Here is a 24,944-nt window from a genome sequence, read left to right on the forward strand (position 1 = left end):
TCTCAAATGTTGCGTACCTTGGGTCAGAGCCGACGTAAATATACGCACGTTCTCTTGTCATATTTTCTTTTGTATATACTGACATTTGCATGGGAAGTTCCATACACACGTATCAAACCTGTTTTTCTGTGTATGCAAGTTTTAATAACCTAACTCCAGAACTGCTTGATTTCATGAGAGATACATACACTGCCTGCGCCAACATGTGTTCTGGGGACACACCGGATGGGATAAGAAATGCACCAACAGGCACGGACAGCGACCTACATTACACAAGAAAGTTGATCCTTTTTATTGCTTACTTAAGACATTTGTTAGCCCTACCAAAGTCCATGAAGACTTGGCAAAGCACTGCTGCACATCCCAAATCAAAAGCTAAGCCTGAACTTGCAAAGGAAGTACAAGAATAAATGATTTACAACACATACTCAGTTTCACCAGCCCCATGGATTTTACCTCCTTGAGGTGCATATGTGATCAAGTAAGTGGAGGACAAAAAATAAAGAAAATACAAAAAAAAAAAATCAAACACCACATACAGACTCCTGACAGCTTCAATAACTTGTAGATAGGTGTTCAGACGAAATATGTAACCAAACACATCTCATCATTTTTTCACAGATTTTCCAAATTTAAATAATGCAAACAGTCCTTAAGCCCAAACCTACAAGCTACAAGCACAAACCAGCAGTTTCTCAAGGTTAAAAACATTTTCCTCACTGCACAATCGAACCTCCAAGATGGAGCGCTCCTTGATTGAATGTTATTTGCAGTACATTTCCATGCACTTTAATAACCCAGTTATTCACTAAAATTTGGTTTCAAAGGTGCCATGTATTCCTTTATTCTGGTTAAATAAATCAGGATATTCGTCTCTGAAAAACTGGATTGACAGATGAAGAATTCTCCCCAAGCAACTCAGTTATTTGGTCATGTAAACTCTTAACCGGGTTACACTTGAGGATTTCTTACTCTGCGATTGCCCGTTGCACTCTGTTAGCCTGTGTGGATTGCATTTTTCATTCTCCTGGTTGAAATAATCGGTCTCAATATTGCAGAAATTTGTAAATCTGTTGATGAACTGAACGTACAGTGCTAAGCAGTGTTGGAGGTGATCTGTTAAAAGTATGTTATGGACTTTGATTACTTTTTTTAAAGTAACGAGTAACCTCTCACATTAGTTATTTTATTGATGTAAAAATACCTGCATTATTATCCCAGTGGCACTGTATGTAGGGCAGGAAGCAAACTTACTGGTACAACACTCCTTTGCAGCTTTCAAATCACACAACCAAGTAGGAAAGAGTGTGCAGCATACAATCCGGGAAAAGAAACATATTAATAGTCAGTTTACATTTAATCCAACTATTTGCTATACTTATGTTGAAACAGGGTGATCGGGTGACACAGTGGCACTCTGGGGGTCAAGGAAAGGTCCAGGCTTCAGTTTTGTCATGCCCATTGTGCTGGAAGTCCTAGAAGACTGACAAGGCACTACATTCAATTTCTGCAAGTTTTGTTTGTACATTCCAACGTAATAAGGAAAAATGCAGCAGTGTCCAGTTTTCCTAGTGTAATTGTGGCAGTTGTCCGCTTTCCTAGTACAATAAGGGCACCTAGCAAGAATTAGGCTGCTTTTATTAACCATTCAACATTCCATTAACACACATCTGTGATGCCAATATGAGACTAGCAAATGTTGTGGTTCTGTGGCCTGGGTCAACTCAAAAATTGTTTATTTTAAGACAAAGTAATGTTGATCAGATGACTTGAGAAGGTGCTGTATGTGATGGCCAACTTGTTGGTAAGGTAACTGGCTGATCTCTTGGTGTTTCATATGGCCTGTACTATTCATTGTAACAGAAATGACATTACATTACATTAATGTCATTACATGTGCCAGGTGATAGAGGCTACCCACTTACATGCTGGCATCATGTCTTTTCCAGATCCAAAAACACAGGGAAGTGGTGGTTCAATGCAGTGTGGAGATTGGCATAGAACTCCTCAAATTCAATTGGCAGTGGCTGGATGCATCATGAGTGAGGCTGCTCTACCAGCCAATGAACTTCTGCAGCATTGTGAGTACAAATGTATGAGGTTAATTAGCATATTCCATATATGGCTGTTCCATGGTGGCAACCTAGCACATTTAGAGGCTCATTCACATACACAAACTTACAAGATGGTTATGATTTATGAAGGTAACTTGCTTAGAAATGTGTGTTAACCAAGTATTATAAATTTTTTTTTTATGGCTTATGCATTTTACTGTGTTTTGGCATGCACTTATCTACATGCTGTAATCCACACAGTTTTACAAATGAGACCCCTGGCCACTTTGCCAAAACTTTTGAGAGGGTCTTCAGTTGGCGAAGATGATTTTATGTCCGACTTGCAGTGTGATCTTTCAGATGTAGTTGACATATCAGCAATGTAGGACAGTGTGTTGATGGCCTTGCCTGTCAGTGGGCCTGGAAACAAGTATTTCATGCCATAAGGTTAACTCGCAGACACTCTGGGCTGCACATGTAATTCATGAATTGCATTTGTGTCAGACCGGCAGTGTATTTAGTGGGCCATACTTGCTGTGCCAGCTACATATTTAGTAGCACACCAGATCGCCCAGCCATGCATATCCTGTAAGGTTAGGTGTGCCACTGCATCTGTGCCAGCCATGGACTTGAAGAACCAATTTCAGTCCAACCATCCAACAATTGCCCAACTCATGGGCCACGTTGTATGTTTCATGGCATACTGTACTGGTGTGCATGAGTTTTTGCATGACAGACAGACAAGCCTTAAAATTTTGTATGCGTGTGTGTGTTTATGTATTGAAAGTTATATTAGATGGACTACACAGAAATGTTACTGTACTATAGCATAATAGTACCTCATGACTCTAGTAACAAATGCTCTGCTCCAAGAGGGGGCATATACTGCCATAGCCAGCTGTCTTGTACAGTGTATGCAAGCTGGCTACTGGCTTGTGAAAACTGTCACATGTGAGGTTAGGGAGCATCTACAGGGCTCTGGTAAGGTGATACCTCCACCTCAAGCACCTGAAATATTACGGCCTATAACACCACCTTCTTCGGATCATAGTCCAGAGACAACCACTTGCATCACTTCTGGGTTTTGCCTCTTTCACCCTTGGATCTAGATAAAGAGCAATGACACAAGAACAAACGCACCTTGATGAAGTACATGTCTCTGACCAGAGACATTCTTAACTATGGACCCTTAACCATGAACAGAGCCGTCTAGTATAGCCTCGGAATGGGCAACATACACCCAGTAATTTTGTTGGATTTTGTTTACATTTTTTCTCCTTATTTTCACTTTCCTTAAACAGGGTGCCTAGATGGACCTCCACTTTTTATCTCTATTTTATTTTACAAAATTAAAAAAGTCAAACTGTAGTAAACCTAAAAAATACATTCTAAATAAAGTAATGTGAATTATGACAGATTTAATGAAAAATGAATTGAATTAAATTACTGTTTGGCAAAAAATTTTGAATGTGACAATGAACTGCAATTTTTGGGTGCCATGACTAGCAGCAGAAAAAGGGCTGACATTTAAGCTACTGCCTCACTTTTTCTGCCTGGGGGGTGCAAAACTGTCTTCCCAAGCAGCATAGCTAGTGTGTTGCTTTTTTAATCTCAGACAATTGCTGTGTGTAAAAGAAAACAAATTTAATTTGGGCCATTTACAAAAATGACAAAAAGGTTTGCCTGCACATTAAAATGTGGTTAGCTTTAAGATGTGTGCCTTGCCATAAACTGCTAGCTGCATCCAAATCAGGATATGTTCAGTTCGGTCACCAATTTTTGCATTTAAAATCAACATATTGGTGAGTACCGCTTTCCCAATTTTTGTGAGAAAACTGATCCTATTACAGCTCTATAAATTACGCAGTGTACATTTACCATTTTGTTTATGTGGCTTTGTCTTTCCTCTCCATTTGTGTATATTGTTTCTCCTAGGGTTATTTATTTATTTTCATGTTCATTATTAATTCTTCCAGACACAAATTTAGCAATAAAAATCATAATTAATTATAGGCTTACACAATATAATTTAAATCATATTTATAACTTTGTAAAAATGATTAGTATGGGTAGGTCCATTTTAATGGTTAAACATTATTTCACACGTTTGCCTTGGGTGGTTTTGTTGGTGTACCTCAAATGTAAGTTTTGCAAGGGTTCAATTTCAGATTTGTCAAGTTTAACTCCTGAAATGGTAAGTTCACTGGTCTGGCTTTGCATTTGTGTGCATTTTTGTTGGCATTATTCTAGTAACCTTGTGTTCTGCTCTTGCAAGAACACAAAAAATTTTAAGTGAGAGGACCTGTCTGAAAATCAGTTAGTTTCTGTAACCAAAAAAAATGTACATTCAACAAATGACTCCAACTCTGCCACACAAACCTACAGTACTATTCTAAATCATTGAGTTCCACTACACAGGAATTTTACATATACAGTAATCTACAAAAAAATAAAAAATAAAAAAAACAGTTTAGACAATAAAACCAAAATAATCAAGGTTTAATGTTAATGGTGGCAAGCGTAGTACAATGTATCAACATGACGGCAAAGTAAGATAGATAGATAGATAGATAGATAGATAGATAGATAGATAGATAGATAGATAGATAGATAGATAGATAGATAGATAGATAGATAGATACTTTATTAATCCCAATGGGAAATTCACATTCTTCAGCAGCAGCATACTGATACAATAAATAATATTAAATTAAAGAATGATAACAATGCAGGTGAACAGTGGCAGCTTCTGTAACCAGCCCTATCTCGGTCATGCAAAACCGGTACAGTCTGTCCAGATTTATAATTGGGGAGCTTCAGATTGTCACTGTTCATAAAAGGTTCTGTTCCAGCTGCTCACGTAACACACTGCCTGAGGTGGCCACTCCTCCTCCTTGTTATAATCTTATTTAGAAATAATGATGATTGTCAAGTGGGCGTGTCTTGTAGTAGGAGTGTCATGTAGCACTATGTACCACAGCTAGACCCTTCTCCTTTTTGAGTGCCACCTTAGGAGCGTTTGATCAAAGTAACATATGAGTACCTCACTACAGTGCTAACCTGTGGTTTGGTGTCAAGTAAAATGCAGTTCTGTGTGCTGTAGTCTGTTGCATATACACTTTCAGGAATATTTGCTGTGAACTGAAAATACTGTAGTTATGTGAATTGTAATCATGCATTGCCCATGCCTGGGGATAAATTTGTTCTTGCCCCACCCTGTTTACTGAAAAATGCTCTTTGCAAAGTGTAAGCATATGATAAAGCTAAGTCCATGTTCACCCCAACCTCGTTCTTTTTGCAAAATTAAAGGAGTGTTGTGGTGTGCAAAATCTGAAAAATTTGTGTCTATATTTTCATTATATTTTGCTCAAGACAAAACAAGATGAACTTAAATAAAGGACACTTGCATGAGCAGCTTAACATCAAAGTATTTTATTTCCCTGAATCGTACCCGGGCGGCACGGTGGCGTAGTGGTAGCGCTGCTGCCTCGCAGTTAGGAGACCCGGGTTCGCTTCCCGGGTCCTCCCTGCGTGGAGTTTGCATGTTCTCCCCGTGTCTGCGTGGGTTTCCTCCGGGCGCTCCGGTTTCCTCCCACAGTCCAAAGACAAGCAGGTTAGGTGAATTGGTGATTCTAAATTGGCCCTAGTGTATGGGTGGTGTGTGGTTGTGTGTCCTGCGGTGTGTTGGCACCCTGCCTGGGATTGTTTCCTGCCTTGTGCCCCATGTTGGCTGGGATTGGCTCCAGCAGACCCCCATGACCCTGTGTTTGGATTCAGCGGGTTGGATAATGGATGGATGAATCATACCAGTATCAATCACAGTACCATCTGTTTGAACTGAAAAGGAATTCAAGAGATGCCTCAAGCTGTATTGATGATTTTATCACCTGTGAAGAGATGGGCACCGGGACTAAATTGGTTTACAGCTTGGTAAAGTAAGACATGCTGAGGCTTCAAGCTGTATCCGATTATTTTACAACCTGCGAACAGAAGGAGATGTTGTGGGACTAGAAATGGCCAAACCAGTTTACAGTTTAAGACAGGAGATTATTAAAACATCAACAACTTTATTGCCGGGGAAAACAGACATACTCAAACAAGATTAAAGAGTCTTTGTGAATTCATCCATCACTTTGATAGCCAGCCAATCATGTGTATCTAACAATCATGTGTTGCGAAACCCCCACGTAGAATTTTATAATAAATATGCCTTGTCTGAAGAGCAACATCAGAAGAGAACAGAGCGATGTCAGGAGAGGACATCAGCCAAGTATGACTGCTTTCATCTAATTGTCAGCTAAAGCGTCTCATGTACAACTTCGATTGTTAGATCAATACCGCCCTGGGACATTTATCTTTGACAACTTTAACTTTTCATAACTTTTTCTAAAGACTATATCTATCCAGACTTTACTATCCACATTTTCTTTTATGCTTTTCTCTACTGGTATTATTGTTCTTTAATAAATACCATGTCACTTTTAACTTTCTATATTTTGCCTTCATATCTAGAGCGATTGAGATAAAAAGGTCATTTTTTTGAGCACCTGGAGCAGTAGGAAGTGCCATGTGATCCAATCTGCAACGTTTATCTAGCTGAGGACGTAGAGCTCTGTCCAATAGTGAACAGTGCACTAAAGTAACATTCACAGGTTGATAAATGGTCTATAGCCAGGGATGTTGAGCCTTTGTATGTTTGAATATATTCTTGGAGACTAAAAGTAATATTTAGGTCTGAGATACAGTATATCTAAGGCATCACATCTTGTTTGTGCCTATGATAAGTCTCTTGAAGTACTAAGGAATGATGGACTATGCATGTATTATTCATATGGCACTTGTGTGGGTTAAAGTGCGAGGGAATGATGTGCACCTGTATACGTCTTTCACACGGTACGTTTGTGGTTAGGGTCTGTGTGTATGCATATAACTATGTACATGTATCTTAATTTTAAGGTGCGACTGTAGACCAACCCGGTAACGAATCTGATGAGTAAACTTATCCCTGAAGAAAATAAGCAAAGGGTAAGCAGAGGGAAATATCATAACACAGGAGTGTAAATTAAATACAGAACAAAGGTACAGGGTTGGGGCACCCACTGGCAAACACCATCAAGCCAAGTCAAGTCAAGTTGGGGAGCATGCACTGGTACAGTGTGTTGCCGCACCCACCACACAATGAAACAACTCGGGATCCTGGTCTGCAACCCCCCCAGGCAGACACGCAGTCCAGTCCCACCCTCCGGAAATGACCCTCTATCTGCCGCAGCCGGGTGTTACGTGGGCAGCCCCTTGGCCTGGTTCAGCCACTTGGGTTCCCAACAATGAGGATATTATGAGCCGGATCACCCTCGGGGGGGGGAGGGAAATGCGCCACATGGCTGTAGTGCTGTAACTGACACTCCCTCACAACGCAGGTAATGTGCCTCATTCGGGTCTCCATGAGCAACTGCCCATTAGACACAAAGTCAAACCAACGGTACCCAAGGATTTTCCGGAGAGACAGAGTACCAAAGGAGTCCAGTGTTCATCTCAGGTCACTGGATAGTGTCCATGTCTCACAACCATATAGTAAGACAGGAAGCACCAGGACTCTAAAGACTTGGACCTTTGTCCTTTGGCATAGATATCGGGAGCACCACACACCCCTTTCCAGCGGCCTCATGACCCCCCCCCATGCTCTCCCAATCCGTCTACTGACTTCATAGGGAGAGTCACCAGAGACATGAATGTCACTGCCAAGGTAAGTAAACCTCTCAATGCGGTCAACACTCTCTTTGCAGACAGACACACTGCTGATAGCCATGCCCAAGAGATCATTAAAGGCCTGGATCTTGGTTTTTATCAGGACACTCACAAGCCCAGACATTCAGATTCCTCACTTAGTCTCTCGAGCGCCCCAATCAGAGCCTCCATTGACTCCATGAAGATTACAGCATCGTCAAGATCAGTGAATCTTTCTTCACCACCAGATGCTCCACAGCCGCTGGACCCCACGACCTTGCCCAACACCCAGTCCATACAAGCATTGAACAGAATAGGAGCAGAACACACCACTAACAAACCCCAGAATCAACTGGGAAAAACGCAGAGGTTCTGCCTCCACTCTGCACAGTACCAGTGTACACCATATATTAAAGAATAAAATAATAAACACAAATGAATGTATATAGTGTGCAGTGTCTTCACAGAGGCAAGTTTCTTTAGACTGGAGAAAAGTGTCGGTGATGTTGGTTATGAGGTCAGTGAGGGTGAAAGAGTGGGTCTAGGAGCTCCGAAAGTGGAAATGATGTCACATGTCCTTGTGATGTTGGTTTCCAGACCTGCAGAGTGAAGGAGAGGTAAGGCATTATACAAGGTAATGCCATCCCTTGGCTTGGGGTCGAAATACAAAGAAGTTGAAATTGTCTCACAGGCATGAGTGTGTGACAGGAGTTATAATAGGAATGAGTGCTGCTTAATTACTACTGTACAGTGGCCCTGTATCTTGTGGTCCCGACAGACATTGCATCATATTTTACAGATAATTTGTTAATTTAAATAATATGCAGTTATTACATATTTGTAAATTTAATGCTGAATGTTCTTTAGAAGTTGTGTTTTAAGGTTGCAGCTAGATTTACCTTGAGAGTGGATATTTCTGTATTATGATTGGCTGGGTGAAGAATTAGGAAAACAGAGGAGACTGAAAATAAAATAGACAGGTGTTTTGAGTTGTAAGGTGGACATGTGTTTTATCATATTATAAAATCAAATGGAACCTGCTCGCTGTCTCGCAGCGCCAAATGTTTTATCGTGAGAAAGGCTTTTACGAATACCTTTCTTTAAAATGTAAACTTCCTTTAATCAAATGCATAGATTCTTTTCCAGTAGACCACAGCTACATGTTACACCTCTGTTGTCACTCCTGTTTGTCTATATATTTATACTTACTTCTTTAGCAATATACAGTTTGCAGTTGCAATGAACTTGCACTCAAGACTATAGTCCACTACTATCCGATTTGTATATGGGAAAGCAGACCTAATAAGTTTTAATTAACTAGTGCCATAAAGAAATACAAACAGTGATGTGGCATTTCAAACGGTAGAACCTGGTTTTCCCTGTCAGTTTTCAGAACTATAAAGATTGGAAACACCTTCAATATGTTCATCAACTCCAGGTGGCACTTATCCTATTAGTTACACAGACGTCTTGGGAGTTTCTCTGAGCATTCTTGTCTCTGCCTTGTAAACATTTCTCTTGGGGGTGATCATCTATTCTGCTCTGCTCTCTCTGGTTAGTTTGTTCTGTACACTTTCTCTCTCTTTATACATTTTTGTCCTCTTTGAGGCCCATAAATCCAACCTGTCTATCCCCTGGAAGAAGGGCTAATGTATCTAAAGTCATTTTAAAAAGGAATACTTAAGTTGAGTGCATAGTGAGGTGCTTTTGCTGTTATCAAAAATATCCACAGTGATTCATTTTCTATTTTGGTAAATAGTGCTTATTATTTTTCCCAAAAAATCCTTGTTTTATTATTAAGGAATTTAGAAACTACAACAAAAACTATTTTAAAAAATACTGACTGTGTTTGAAATGGCCTTTTTAAATTATGTTTAAAAAACAAAGGCAGTGTAATAGCGATAGCAGCACGTATCTTTTTTAAATAAAAGTAAGTTCACAAACAAGCACCTTTGTCAAGACTGCATTAAAACTTGAAGAGGGTAAATACCATGGCTAAGGTAAGGGTGCCCTCGTATATTTCTCATGATACACCGGGGGAATGTTGAGGAATAAAGGTTGAGAACCACCAGTGCAATTTTTTTCTCAACTACTTGTGGATCACGAGTGGCTGTCCTTGAGCACGCCAGTCAAACAATAAAAATGTCGTTTTACCAACTGAGCTGCTGTGACATCCCTTCCTCCCCCAGTCTAACGAAGTGATCCAACTGCGCTACAGAGACGGGGCTGAAGTTGGCTACATGGAGTATGTGAATTTCCCCTTGGGATTAATAAAGTATCTATCTGTCTATCTGCTGCTTAATGGGATTTTCCTTTCCACCTGAAAATCTGCTATATTGTACTTGTTTAACCAGTACCGTGCTTGTTTCACCAAGTCTCTCTTCACTTTCTTTGCAATCCGCACAACATGTGTATGAAAGTATCCTTGGCGTCAGAGTGTAGTGTGGAAACCACACTTATGGTGAAGTGTTGGAGATCGGAAACACGCTAACCTCGCAGGACGCCGCGACTCCATTGTAAGTGTCTGCTACAGCCGACAACAGCCAAAAACTCAAAGAAACCGTGATCTCGGACCCGCGTATCGCCACACACCTCTGCTGACTTACCTGTGCTGCTCTCGTGAAAATGTCCGGTGTCTGCTGAGCTCGTAATCTCAAGCGTTTACAGGATGTGCAGGATTGTGATGTTCACTATACGCATTTAAAAAGCAGCAGGTAAAGGAGCGCCCATTAGGATGGCAAGGAGGAAACGAAAGTAAAGTTCAGCCTAAAGCAGTCCAAACGTACTTAAGACGCCACCCAGTGTAGACAATATAGACCTTCTGACTTCAGGTCCGTTATTCGCTGTTTTTTTTCCATCAGAGGAGGATACATTTTTATTGTGGCTTAACAGATTACAAGCACGAAGAATGGATATAAAAGGATCAGCGTTCCAGCTGCTTTTAAATCTAGAACTTAATCGGGTCCTGCAACTGGGTTGAATGGCATGAAATTACTTGGACCTGTGCCTTCTCTTTAGTTTAGTCTTCACACTGCGCATGCGCCTCTTTCGCCGCATGGCCTATATTCCTGTCTGTGTCAGTGACTCTCTGCCATTAGCCACCGACTCTCCGTTAATCAGCACTGGAAGGAGTAGAATTGGAAAATGTGTGGATGGATTTACGAGGGACGATTAAAGTGTTTTGAGCTTGAACCTGAAAGAAACATTACAGTGTCGTAGCTAGTGCATCGGGGAGAAATATACATAATAAGCAAAAGAAATATAAAGACTATTTTTAAGGATGTGGCTGTGGAACAGTGAAATGTCGATTTGTCCTTCAGATATTTGAGCTGGTTGTGAACATTTTAATCCTGTCTAACTGTACTTAAGGTAGTTAGAGAATGCTTATGTCTTTGTACCCCATGGTTTCTTTTTAGATGTTTTAACAAAATGGTGTTCCAGGGCCGTTAGTGCCTTCCATATGGTCCCTGTGGTTGCATACTTAGAGTTAAATTGGATTTATTCATTTTGGACTCTGCACAGGGTAAATTTTGTTTTCTGTCTTGATCTTGTTTTTCACAAAAGGAATATCAAAGCAGAGCTGAGGCTGTATAGTATGCAGCTTGGCAACCTAAGTATTCTGTTGATTGCAGATGATAGTGTTCCCATTGGCCTCACCAGACCGTGATCTCCAGTGGGCTCTGAAATGGCTTGCAACTGATTGTGATGTAGCTTGCATGAGAAACATCACCTCTAAATCTGAGGTCCTGGTTATGTTCTCAGAAGAGTTGCTTATTCTGTGTAGATAAGAGGTCAGCAGTTCTTCCAAGTGAGGAGTTCAAGACCCTCAGGCTTCTGTTCACCAAGGAGGTAGTGCAGCAATAGCAGATTAGCAAACACGTTCCTGGTCCATGGCAGTGAAGAGGGACATAAGTCGTCTGGAGAATTTTTAGTTTAAAGGCCAGTCTGCCAATGATCACAATCTCTGAGTACTGTACGGCTTCTCAAAATGAGGTTTCTTGTGCAGGGTTAATTTACATGTATTTGGGATGTTGGTGGAATAACAAACAACAAGGAGAAAAGCTAACACTGACAAAGCCAGAACAGCCAGCTCCCTCACAGACCGTGGCAGAGTTGTGGTTTAAATTCAGCCTCCTGGACTGGAGTTGTGGACATTGTCCTGTCAGTGCTCCTTTGACTATTGTTGGAAAGCATTTTACTATATACAATTATAATTGCTGTATATAGAATGCAGGCTCTTAGAAGATGAACATCTTAAACAGGCTAATCCTGTCATATATGGTAACACAATTTACAGATAAGTCATTCCACCTTGTACTTCTGACCAACACCAATTAAAATAGCAACTTTTTGTGACACATTCACAGTTCTGTAGGGAGGAGAATAAACCCCTAACTCACTTGCCATAAGTGGTGTTGCAACAGCAGCAAATCTTCAGGGTGAAATGTAATTGTCTGGGAAAAAGTTAATTGTTCTGTCTCAGAAAGTACAGTCCAGAAGTAAAATTTTAAAAGTAAATCCAAAATTTACAAGCAAGAGAACCTTGTTTTTCTTTTCTTGGTTTTATAGCAGAATTGGATTCAATGAAACATCATTAACAACAACCAGAGGTGGGTAGAGTAGCCAAAAATCGTGCTCAAGTAAGAGTAGCGTTACTTCAAAATAATATTACTCAAGTAGAAGTAAAAAGTAGTCCACCAAAAACTTACTCAAGTAAGAGTAAAAAAGTACTTGGTGAAAAGACTACTCAAGTACTGAGTAACTGTTTGAACATAATAAATGATTTATTTTTTAGAAATGTTGTAATAAAACAGACAAAAATATACAATAATGTGCAAATTCTGCTATTTCCAAATAATAAAATAAAAAATTAGTAAAAATAAATAACATCTTTACAAAATAAAAATGCACAAATAACACAAAGTTCCAGATCTCAGTTTTTCACAACAAAGCTTTTGAAGCTGATACCTACAGTAGGTAACATGTATGTTTGAACAGTGCAAACTATTTACAGTGACGAGATATCCTGAACACTGACAGTATAATACTGCATATGCACTTTGTGGTGTAGCGGGTCCACGGCTTCAAAAAAAAATGGCCACTTTCAAATCCATAAAGCCGTGTCACTCTGCGTAGGCACAATTGCACGACCGCAGGGAGTTAATGAGGTAGTTGGAGCGAGTCGCACCTGCACTTGCGGGTCCGATCATTCTCAACTAATTTATTGGCTTCCTGCAGCGTGTGATTAAGGCCCACGGAGACAGGAGTGTATATATACGGGTCAGCACAAAAAAAGAAGGGTGAATCAAAGAAAAAGAGAAAAGACATGAGGTTAAAAGACATGAAAGGCAGGCTTGGGAACGACGATCTGGTTCTTGCAGTGAAGCTGTGACCATTTAGCAGTGAACAGGAGGCCTGCATGACTAAAAAGTCTCTCACAGCCTGCAAGATGCAGGAAGTTTGTGTGTGGTCATGTGACTGCATGGCTACGTCTGATTGGTGAAACAGTCATGCAGTAGATCCACTGGCAACTTCTCTCTTGCAAAAATATAGTTTAATGTATAAATGGAAAAAAGTAACGAGTCGAGTGTTGCCCAATGTAGCGGAGTAAGGGCTCATTTATACTTAACACTCAGAACGCGTACGCGCCCGCATCATGGCCGCCACGCGTTCTGAGCGTTCATTTAATGCGATCCCTGAGCAGGTCCTCATAAATTAACGCGTGCGCGAGTTGCAGTACCAGCAAAAAGTCGGGGGAGCAGTGTGCTAAAAGTTGGAATGTGATGTCAGAGTCTCTGTTTACTATCTGCATTTGACAGAAAGCCACTTTGCGGATCCTACGAGATCGGTGTGCGCGCTTCGATATTTGATAAATGGTTCGATGTTGTGAAGCAAAATGCCGACATACAGATGTAACAATGGTGCTTTTAGATTCATCCATCCATCCATCCATTTTCCAACCCGCTGAATCCGAACACAGGGTCACGGGGGTCTGCCGGAGCCAATCCCAGCCAACACAGGGCACAAGGCAGGGAACCAATCCTGGGCAGGGTGCCAACCCACCGCAGGCTTTTAGATTCAAACGTCACATATTCCCGATCGTAATGACACGATACGTTTTAAAATTCTCACATACCGTCTTCGGTGCCATCATTTTTTCTAGGGCTTCCTCTGCTCCTGACAGCAGCGAATCGCCAGCAATAGATCGCCAGCAATAGATCGCCACACAGAGCACATTAAATGTATGATATTCCAACTCTCTGCACATTTAGAATCCTTAGATTTATACTTGATATCACTTTCATGATGAAAAGCTTTAAAGTATGTATATTACATTTTACAGATAAATCGGTAATTTAGTTTAAATAATGAATACTGTTAATAATTACACACATGGGGTGACACAGTGGCGGAGCGTTAGCGCTGCTGTCTTGTAGGGAGTCACGTCACCGATATTCCCTGCCTGGAGTTTACACGTTTTCCTGCTGGGTTTCCTCATTGTGCTCCAATTTCCTTCCAAAGATATGCAGATTTGGGGATTTGGTGCCGCTAAAATGACGCTAGTGTATGTGTGTGCTTGTAATCGCCTTGCCATGAGCCGAGGCATCGTCCAGGGATTGTTTCTCACTTGTGCCCAATGCTTGCTGGAATGGACACATCCCTGGATTTAATCAATAAACATCCTTTTCAGAGATATTGCGGTAAGGTGTCATTGGAATTTAATGGGTGTTCTAGGCAATTCACAACACAGAGAAGCCGAACATGTTCTCACCGTGATAATATCTCACACTGCCACCTGGCAGATTCCTCCAGATTTACGTAAAGTACGCGCGCAAGTATAAATACTTCAACGCTTGCGTAGCAGGAGCGTCCGCTGCAGCATACGTCGCGTCACGTGAAGTATAACTCCGGCTAAGAGTAGCGTTTCTTCTTCACAAATGTATTCAAGTAAAAGTAAAAGTATGGTGCAGTAAAACTACTCTTAGATGTACTTTTTTAAAAAAAAGTTACTCAAGTAAATGTAACTGAGTAAATGTAACTCGTTACTACCCACCTCTGACAACAACCTGTCACAGATCAGGACTGCAGATTGCGGTAGATATGACACTGATAGCAGACGTATGTCATTTTGATTATAAAGCAGAATAAAATAAAAGCAAAATAATCGAACACCAACCTTTTTCTGTATTTATATGTTAAGCTAAAATGAATGATTGACAGCTGGAGAAGTTGAACTGTGAAGGTCTCCACTCTGGCTGTAGCAAAATGTTCTCCTGTATACTTTTATGTTTAAACAGTATTTTATAAGTACCCATGTACAACTGGGAGTTTGAAGGTTTCCAGGTGACTGAAGAGTTAATCAAGGGGTCCTGACCACTCCAAGACCTCTATTTCATGCCTCGTTTAGCTCCTCCTCATATTCCTTCTAACAAATACCATGTCTTACTTACTGTGACTTTATCCTTGGGATTTCCATCTTATTCAGCTTTTGTCCGTCTTTGTCGCCTTTGGGTTGTACACTCACATCAAAACTTTTATAAACTGCATGACATAGGATTCTGTAAGGAGCTCCATTCAATTCAGCCTTATAAGGACTGCAGCTTATTCTGTCAAGATCTGGCACAAGCCAGGAATCAGGCCTGGGTGAGCTGATAGCCTCATTCATTCATACCTCCATACAGGGGCAGGTTTACATTCACCACCTCACGTAACTCAAACGTGTTTAGTATGTGGGAGGAAAACCCACATGAACTCAGGAAGAGGAGGAACACAAAGCCCAGGGTGCTGGTTCTGTAATACAGCAACACTGATTATTTTGCCAGCATGCTGCATGCTGTTGTTAGTTTTATTGATTGAATTATTGCCACTACAGTACATACTATATTGCAAGTAAGCTATTGATTTTAACAGTTACTCTTCTTGTATTCATCCATTTTTGATTACTGGATTGTTGGGACAATTCACAGATGCCAGTTTATCTAATGCATGTATCTTTTGGGATGTGGAAAATAAAATACTCCCCAAAAGCACCTGAACCGATGAGTTTTGAGGCAGCAGTCCTAACTTGAGTGGCACCACACTGTCTTCTTTAAAGTGTACAGATTTACAAAACTTAATTTTTGATATTTGTTTTTTTCTAGAATTTTCCATTTGCTTTCCACAGCTCCACTTCTAATTTTTTTCCAGGTCAGTATTCTGACATGTATAGCAGTAACATTAACAAAAAAATAAAGGAAACAACACAAGCAATCACACACAGAATTTTACACTGCCGTAGCTTGTGTTCTTGACAGTCAAAATCGTATTCCTGAAACGATGGATGGCCGTGCTGTTCACCATACTCCATTTCACAAAATGCCTCTGTCTCCTCAAATGATAGATGGCTATGATGATGGTTGACATACTCCATTTCGCACACTACTTCTGCTCTTCTAACCAACTCATCTGTTGGGTCTCTGATGTCAACTGAGGAGAGCTTAGAATATCGCTGTAAAGAATCTGGACAATAGCACATTTTTTGAAGCACCATGTCAAGGTGATCATGAATGTAAATCAACCTTAGACTGATCTGGTGCAAGGTTTCTTTCTTAACTTTTTTCAAAAGGTTTGTCTCTTTAAAGTGGAAAAACTTGCAAGGAATATCCCGCAGCCACAAATCACGTCTGCCTACCAGTTCTTTATTCCCCACAAAGATGTGTGGAAGGCGCTGCTGTTTCATACATTTGGCCAGGTATAGAAGGAGACCCTTCACTTGTCTTTCCAAGTTATAGTTCTGCCAGGCATAGTTATCAGTTTGTAATACCTGATGGAAAAATGCTGTTTTTAGGTAGTAGGAAGGACATCTGGAGGTCAACTGGGAGGATGGACATATTTTCTTATCCTGTTCCCTCAGGTATTTCAGGATCTTCAGGCACTTGAAGTAACAGGAGTTGCGTGGCAGGCTGTCAAAGAAAGCCTTTTCATGGGTGGAGAAGGAAAGCCTCCATACAGCCTCCCCAAGGTGTGAGGTCACCTTTGCTACAAGGTAGACACCCTTGTATGGAACAGCAGGCACAATGTCAATATTCATCTCTTTACCACAATATTCAAAGACAAGAGTCCTTGCAGGACCACTCTTTTGAAATGTAAAATTGATTCCAGGGAAATGTGCATTGAGCTCCGGCAGAGTACGAGCACACATGGATTGGAACCACTGCTGGATCTCCTTCGCAGACAATACATGGCCATGCCTAACTAATTGAACACAGAACTTGGGTATGAAATCTATATCAGTAGCCCATTTGGATTTTGCTTCCTGTAATAATGGCCTTTTAATCTGAATCAATCCAAAACAAACTGGAATATCAGGATTCTCATCTGAAAAGATAATCTGATCCCAGATTATCTGAATTGGAACCATGAAGTCAAACTCCAAATCCGGTTTGACCTTCACACCTTCAAAACTGCTGCCAGTGCCAATGGGCTCCAGACTTATTTTGGGGTCTGTAGATCTTAAATTGTTCTGGACTTCTGCCAAGACAGTGATGACCACCTGTTCTGCAAAAGATCGGTAGGGGTTAAGCTCTTTGGCCCTGAAGTCCACTTTGTTCTGGTAGAGTTCCTCTAGCATTTGCAGAGTGGACATCATTTTGTTTTGTGGTACTTGAGTTACAGCTGTAGAAAAAAGAACAAAAAAATAAATAAGACAACATGGATCTCTTGGAGATGAAAAACACTCTAACTACGTCTGTACCAGCCAAGTCCTCAGTGTGCAGTCCATTGTTTAGCATGCCTTCTAACAGTTGTGATTTGTTGCAAATCCCTCTGGAATGTCAGAACATTTACTTTTTTTTAGTCTCAGTCTATCCTGGCAGCAAGTTAGGAAACAGCCCTGGACAGAGCAGTAGTCCATCACTGGGTCCACTTATGCGCTGACACCCACACTCATACAGGAACACTTTGGAATCACCAGTCTGCCTAACCAGCACTTGCTTGATGATGTGGGAAAAAATCAGAATACCTAAAGAGAGAAAAACAGAATTTGTAGAATCTACGTAGACAATGTCTGAGCATGGGATTCAAACCCAAGACAACAAATGAATCAGGGGGGCAGAAAAACCTACTGCACTACCTGTAGGGAGATTAGTGTATTGGAAATATAAAGTAATAATAAATACAGAAAGTGATCCTGCCTTATGTTTCTGCTGATAAATGAAAGCCTCTAATCCAACTAGCTTACTGTCTTGAATGAACAGTCCCTGTCAGGAATCCTAGGAAAAAACTCCAGCATTGAAACTGGAGTTACTTCTTATACAGTAAAAACTGTTTAAACATGCAACTTTTTAAATTTTATTTAGATACGATGTCATGTCTTATAATTTCTAAATCATTTTCTTCAGCAAGAAACGTCTAAAACATTACTTTACAATTAGCCAGTCATAAAAACAAGTAACTTCATTATTAAAATTTAGTAAGGGCAAATCACCATGGCAATGGACCTCCTCTGCCCAGCATATTTCTAGTCAATGTGCAGTTGCTGGATAAATTAGATGGCCTTTGATGAGATTTAGATTAAGGATCAATATGCCTTGTTATTGGTTTTAGAACTATTAAATATTAAAAACAGATGCTTGACATCTTCTTTAAGTGGCTTAGACAGGCACTATTATTTTACAAGTCACTGCTGTTGTTTTTAATGTGCAGGATTGTTTTTTACTTGCCTTGTTTTCTATGGACCAAGAACCCTGTGTTTTTTGAGGGAACTGAGTAAACAAGCTTTTGTTTTGGGACATGGCGGTTCTGCTGGGCCTTCTAGGTGACTAAACACTAGTCAAGATTCTGAAAATCTTTCAAGGTCCTTAAACTTAAAGAAAGCTAAGCAAACTTGCACACTAGCATATAAACATATAAAACATATAGACATTTTAAAATTGCATTTAAATGTATATAGTAAGGCTTATAAATTCAGTTATACAGGAGTTTAAGAGTTTATTATCAAAACAGTCGTCAGCATTCATCTCCAGTGGCACAGCCCTGTGTTGGCAGGTCAGACAATATGCAGCTGCGCACTGCTGCCTAACAACGCAGCTACCTGTGCTCACAGACTGTCACATTGGCATGTTTACTGTACATACATTCTAGACAGCATGTAAGTTCATATGTGAATGCTTCCTCACGAATCAATATCTTAATTAATCAAGGTAAACCAAAACATATTATATCAGCTGGCTTTGAGCAATATAAGAATTTAAGAGTTAACTAATAACGGGTTTAGCACTGTGCTTTGCAGCTCAAGGCCACTTGCCTGTTTCCAGCACCAGCAGCTTAGCTCTTATCAGTGAAGTTGTGTGCTGCACTTACCAGCACAGCTGCCTATGATTTTAGTCTTAAGGGATGCTGGTGCGGCAAGCAATTATTAATTGAACAGTTCAGTTTAACATATGTAGGTCATCCTGGTCAAACTTACTGATGAGGATTGATTGATTAAAAGGCCACCAATGTTTGTGAGGAATGTAAATATGAACCTTGGACGTTAGCGCCTGATACAAATTCTCTGACGTTGCGCCACAGTGGCTTGTTCCTTACTTGACAGGGTGAAGATCGGAGTATTACATTCATACAGAATCACAATCTGATTATTTGGATGGTTACCTACCAGGTAACACTTGTGGTTGGTTGGCCAGTGGGTAAACATCCAACACATCTTCTCAGTTGTGATGAGCAGGTCACAGATATGTGATACAGTACCTGTCAAATGATACAAAGAGTACACGACAGTTGTTTCACCCTATTTGGAGCTCATCAGGTGCAGGCACCTTTGGCGAACCAGCCACCGTGGCACAATGTCAGAGGCTTTGCCTCAGGCACTGATATCTGAGGTTTGATCCCCGCAAGGTGAAGCAAAGGTACAGTGGATTATGTTCTGATGACAAGCAAGATGCGATGTAGCGAATAAGGACGGACTCCACTGTACACCAGTAGACATTTGTCAGAAGAAATGGAGACATGCAAGTTCTCTTCAAAATAGAGCTACTGGTGAGGCTTTATAACAAAAGCTAAAATGTGTTGTGCCCACTTAAATGCATTAGTGATGGTCACTCCAAGAAATTAAAAGTTGCTCACTCTTTCAACAGCATCCCCTCTAATATTCTATAGATGTCAGTGTGGCCTGCCTTCTGCTTCACGACAACTATGACCAGCATCTTGTAAGTGAAATTGTTGTCTTGGCACCATTGAGTCAGAGGTAAACATCTTCAATGTAAGCCGTCTCATCATTGCTAGGGGTCAGGTCTATGATGGCAGTTTTATCAGGAAATTTAATGATGGAGGAGGACCGCTGCCTAGTCACACAATCAGAGGTGACAAAGAAGTAGAGAGGGAGGCCCACGACACTTTGGGGTGCTTTTGTGGAGAATCAGTGTGGAGGATGTGATGCTACCAATCCATATCTTCTGAGGCCCATTGGTTAGGAAGTCCAAAATCTAACTGAAAATGGTGGCAGCAAGTCCTAAATTTGAGGAGTTTGGTTGTCAGCTTTGCTGGTGCAACAGTGTTAAATGCTGAGCTGTAGTCTATAAACAGGACTCTGGCCTTCTCTTATACAACTTCATCATGATTAGAACGAGTGCCTCTGGTCTTGATTAACTTGTTGATTCAGTTGGCCCCTCTTAAAGTGGCAATGCAAGCTCAGCACACGACAGTGTAGAAAATCACAGTGCTTATCACAGAGTTATAAAACATGCAATGTCACTACCCACATTAAAGGAGTGCAGTCTCCTAAGAAAAAGGATACACTTGAAAAAGGCAGTCCAGAACCAGTTTACACACATTTATCAGTTGTGATGAACGGCTGGCAGCTCAACCCAGCCGAAACCCCCAGGACGCTACATGGCAACTTCCCTGCAGCTTAGCGGTGCCCCAGATTCCCGCAGGACACTATGGGAGATGGAGTTCGGCTTCACAGCCCTGCTGGGTGCCATGGGTGCCGCCAGGGGACACTGCACGGAGACACGGGGACTTCTGTTTCCAATATAGCCTGGAAGTATTCCCAAAGTATTGGGGACAGAAGGACAGAAGCACTTCTCAAGGACTATATAAAGGACTAGTGAAGATCCCGGCAGGAGAGCCGGAGTTGGAAGAGAGTGTGACAGAACTGCTGGGAGGAGAGTAAGAGAATTATTGTGTTATTATTGTCTTTGTATGGCGGCGAAGGTGTTTCGAGGAACCACTATATTTAAAGAGAAGGAATAAAAGATCCTTTTGGTGCTTTTACCTGGTGTCTTGGGCGTTTGTCTATTGGGTTTGAGGAGCGATAGCGCCCTCTAGTGTCAAACAGTACAGAACATTCAGTGGTAATGTGAATGACTGATTATGAATGGATTCCTACATTTGCAAGATACCAGCCTTTGATAGGGGATGACCTCAGGGCAATCCACACTGGTTGCTACGGATCTCAATGAAATCAGCATGGTCTGCCACATAATAAACCTGTTCTTACCAGATGGTTTACCTCCGGACTGCCCAAATACTTTCCTAAAGGTACAAAAACCTAGTCATGAGTCATGTGCCATGAGCTTATGGCCAATGTATATGCTGTGATATTCAAAGGTATCCAGTTTGTCAAAATGTGAATTATTTATCTGACTAATGACAAGTTATCCCTGTTACCTCTTCTGGTTATTACAGTTATTTTCACACTCTTAAAAATAACAATTTGTTAATGGCATTTTACTGAGGTGCATGGTTCCTCATAGAGTCATTACTTGACAGACAACTGTTTCATTTTAGGACCAGTTCTTTGCATATAAAGTTGGTTCTTTGTTCTTAGTAGGATATTAACAGATAAAAAAAAAAATGAATTTGCCCTATGGTATTGTATGCAAAGAATCCCTTTAAAATCATGAAAGCACTGGGATTTTATAATTCTTTTTTTTTGGTTTTTTATAATTTTATTGATTTTATTGTAATCGCACAAGATTCCATACATATATCAATTTTTACAAAAATAGGATTGAAAACAAATCAACCCCCACCCCTGAGAAAGAGAGCATGGCCAGCAGAGTAAAACCTGGAGCTAGTAAATATAAGTAAACAGATGAATTAATAAGTGAATAAAGATAAATGGAGAAGAACAAGAAAAAGAAATGGGGAGAGTATGTGTTTCCTCAGTGCTTTAAATGCTTATTCAAAAATGTTATTGATTAGATCCTGTCAGGTTTTGAAGAGGTTCTGCACAGATCGTCTTAAGTGTGAATTTGATTTTTTCCAATTTCAAATAATATAAAACATCAGTTACCCACTGACTTAAAATGGGGAGAGTTAGGATTCTTCCAGTTGAGCAAGATAAGTCTACGTGCTAATAGTGAAGTAAAGGCCATCACAGTTTGTTTGTCCTTCTCCACTTTAAGCCCATCTGGAAGTCCACCAAACACAGCTGTTAGTGGATTAGGAGGGATTGTGACACCAAGGCTGTCTGAAAGGCATTTAAAGATTTTGGTCCAGAATGATGTTAATTTGGTGCAGGCCCAGAACATGTGACCCAGTGAGGCTAGAACTTGATTGTAGCGTTCGCAGGTTGGATCTTGCCCTGGAAACATTTTGGACAACAAAATTTTGAATCTAAATGAGATGAATGTGCTCGATATATAATTTTGAGTTGAATAATTGTATACTTTGCACATATGGAGCTCGAGTGAATTCTCTGCATTGCTGCCTTCCACTCATTTTCTGATATGTTGAGAGAGATCCTTTTCCTGCTGTCCTCTTGGATCTTTGAAAGGGAGGGACTGTAAAATGTATAACTCTGTTACAGTGTATTCATGGCTATTTATGGAATCTGTTACAGATCTAAATACTTCAAAGTTTTCTTTGGAACCTTCATGTGGATGGGTCAACTGGGAATCAACAGCATTACTCAGAAGAACCGCTTTGGCACATTTATTTGTAAGAGTGTAAGTGATGCTAATTTTGCATCATTAGTATACAGTAAATATTTAGATGGTACACACAACAAAGGAGTCAAAAGTCAAAATTTGATGTGCAGGCATTGCCTGGTGTGGGCATTCTCTTGCAAATCCTACACAGAACTATGTGTGTCTTTTATGGCACTGCTTTGTCCTTGCATGTAGATTTTGGGACAAAAAAATGTCACACCACCATCATATTCTTTGACAAGGCGGGATGTCTCCCTTTCCTACACAAATCAAGTCCTGTGTACAACCCTAGTGCTGGATTTTCCACTCTGAATCCAGCATCATTTTGGGGTAGGGGCTGATGCCACCCAGACCAATGCTGTACACTCTAAAAATGCTGGTGCTTTAATGGCACATTATGGTTCTTTACTGGCTTGTGTGGTTCTTTGTAGAAATACTGCTTGAGAAAGCACCATTTCATCGTCAGAAGGGTTCTTTGCATATACATGGTGCTTTGAAAACTTTGTAATATGTAGGAAAAAATGACATTTTTAATGTATTGTAGATACCTAGCAGGACAATAACAGATTAAGAAAACTTGAACTTAGCTTATGTTATTGTATGCAATGAGAGTCCCTTTTAAATCATGAGCCATTGGTATTTCACAAATCTGTTACCACCTAGTCATGTTTATTAAATAAATTTAGTTTCTTTTTGGAACCTTCGCGTGAATGGGTCTTTTAGGAACCAAAATTGGTTCCCCTATGGCATTGGTCTGAAGAACCACTCTGGCACCTTAATTTTAGTTAGTGCTAATCTCTCTAGGAGCTTACTGACCTATTTAGATCTTATTAGGAAATTAAAATTAGCTAGTCATAGAATATGATACAGGAAATTCTATTCAGTAAACAACAAGAAGTCTGTCTTTATTATAAAGGGCTGGAAAAACTGGTAACACTTCTTTTCAGAAGAATGTGAAAGAAAGCAAACAGCACTCTCTATTAAAATCAAACTGTTTTCGTTTTTAACAAAAATATTCTTTTTTAAATGAGGCTTCTTGATAAGTAGTTAAGTGTTTACTACAGTACTCCTCTTACACTTACAGTATGTAAGATGCAACAGAGAAAGGCTCTGTATTCTTCTGTTGAGATAAAATCACCTGACAGCTGGCTGTTGTCTAAAATCTCTCATTTTCCAGAGTAGAGGTCTACACTGTAAAGATCAAGTACAGGTACTGAAAAGGAAGACAAGTAGGGCTGCATGTATGGTGGCCCCAGAATCCTTTATTCAGATCTGTTTATCACTAACTGTCTTGAGTTTATAAGTTGTCCTCATGTCTGTAAGGATTCCCCCTCATATTCCACAGACGTGCAAGTTCAGTTGGGTTTGGATGAGAGTGCATATGTGAGACTAGCATTCTGTGAGGGTTCAGAAAATTCATAGATGTTTGATTGGAATGGTTATCAGTATTACAGAGGTGCTTTATCGCTGCAGGCATACCTCTTTAAAACAAATAAATAAATAAGCGGTATTATGTAATTATCAGTCTCTACTGCCACTACTTAAAGCATTTGGTGTAATGGACACAACTACTTGGCTGCCACACAACCTTTTCAGAAGGATTCTGCAACTGCTCATTACGTCGATATAATGCTGCATAGTAAAAATGAAATTTGACACAAAATTAGTTTAGCAGTACTGTATATTTAGAATCAGAAAGGACTGTCTGGTAAAGTGTAATAGATTGGATACATTACCCCCCCAGCCAGGGCAATGATTAGGTCTGCTCCTTCAGGGCACAACCCAGAGCCACTCACTCAGGAGCCTGGCCATGAACTCACACACACCTCCACCAGCTTACCTGGGAGATTCTTCTGAAAATGTCCTGTGTTTGCCAACCCCGTATCCTCAGCTGTAGACAGGATTTAAAGGACGCCAATGTTCACCTGAGGAGTGCATTTAAAAAGTGGTTGGTAGGCGGGTCAGTTTACAGAAGGGCGCGTCCACTGGAGTGTCAAGGAGGAAACGAAACTGAACCTCAGGTGGTATAACTATACTTATGTGTGGACTCCTATTATTGGGCCCCTTGGATCAGGAGTCCCTTATTCTCACTTCACCTCTGCAAAACTCTTCTCTCTGTCAGTGCACTTCCACTACAGCACTCGGCTGAAAACTGAACATTAAATAAGTGCAATTTTACTTCACTATTAGCACGTAGACTTGTCTTGCTCAACTTGAAGAATCCTAACTCTCCTATTCTAAGTCAGTGGATAAC

At 40.5% G+C, this 24,944-nt stretch overlaps 1 protein-coding gene across 1 annotated transcript in view; it reads right to left on the bottom strand.

Moving 5' to 3' along the window:
* LOC114664437 (uncharacterized) overlaps positions 1-24,944 on the bottom strand; it is a 58,735-nt gene that overhangs the window by 15,199 nt on the left and 18,592 nt on the right. The window contains exon 3 of the mRNA XM_028818519.2: positions 16,116-16,671. Coding sequence (XP_028674352.2) covers positions 16,116-16,671 — 556 coding nt within the window. The remainder of the gene's footprint in view (positions 1-16,115; positions 16,672-24,944) is intronic.

The sequence above is a fragment of the Erpetoichthys calabaricus genome, chromosome 14 (assembly GCF_900747795.2).
Source record: "Erpetoichthys calabaricus chromosome 14, fErpCal1.3, whole genome shotgun sequence".
NCBI lineage: Eukaryota > Metazoa > Chordata > Cladistia > Polypteriformes > Polypteridae > Erpetoichthys > Erpetoichthys calabaricus.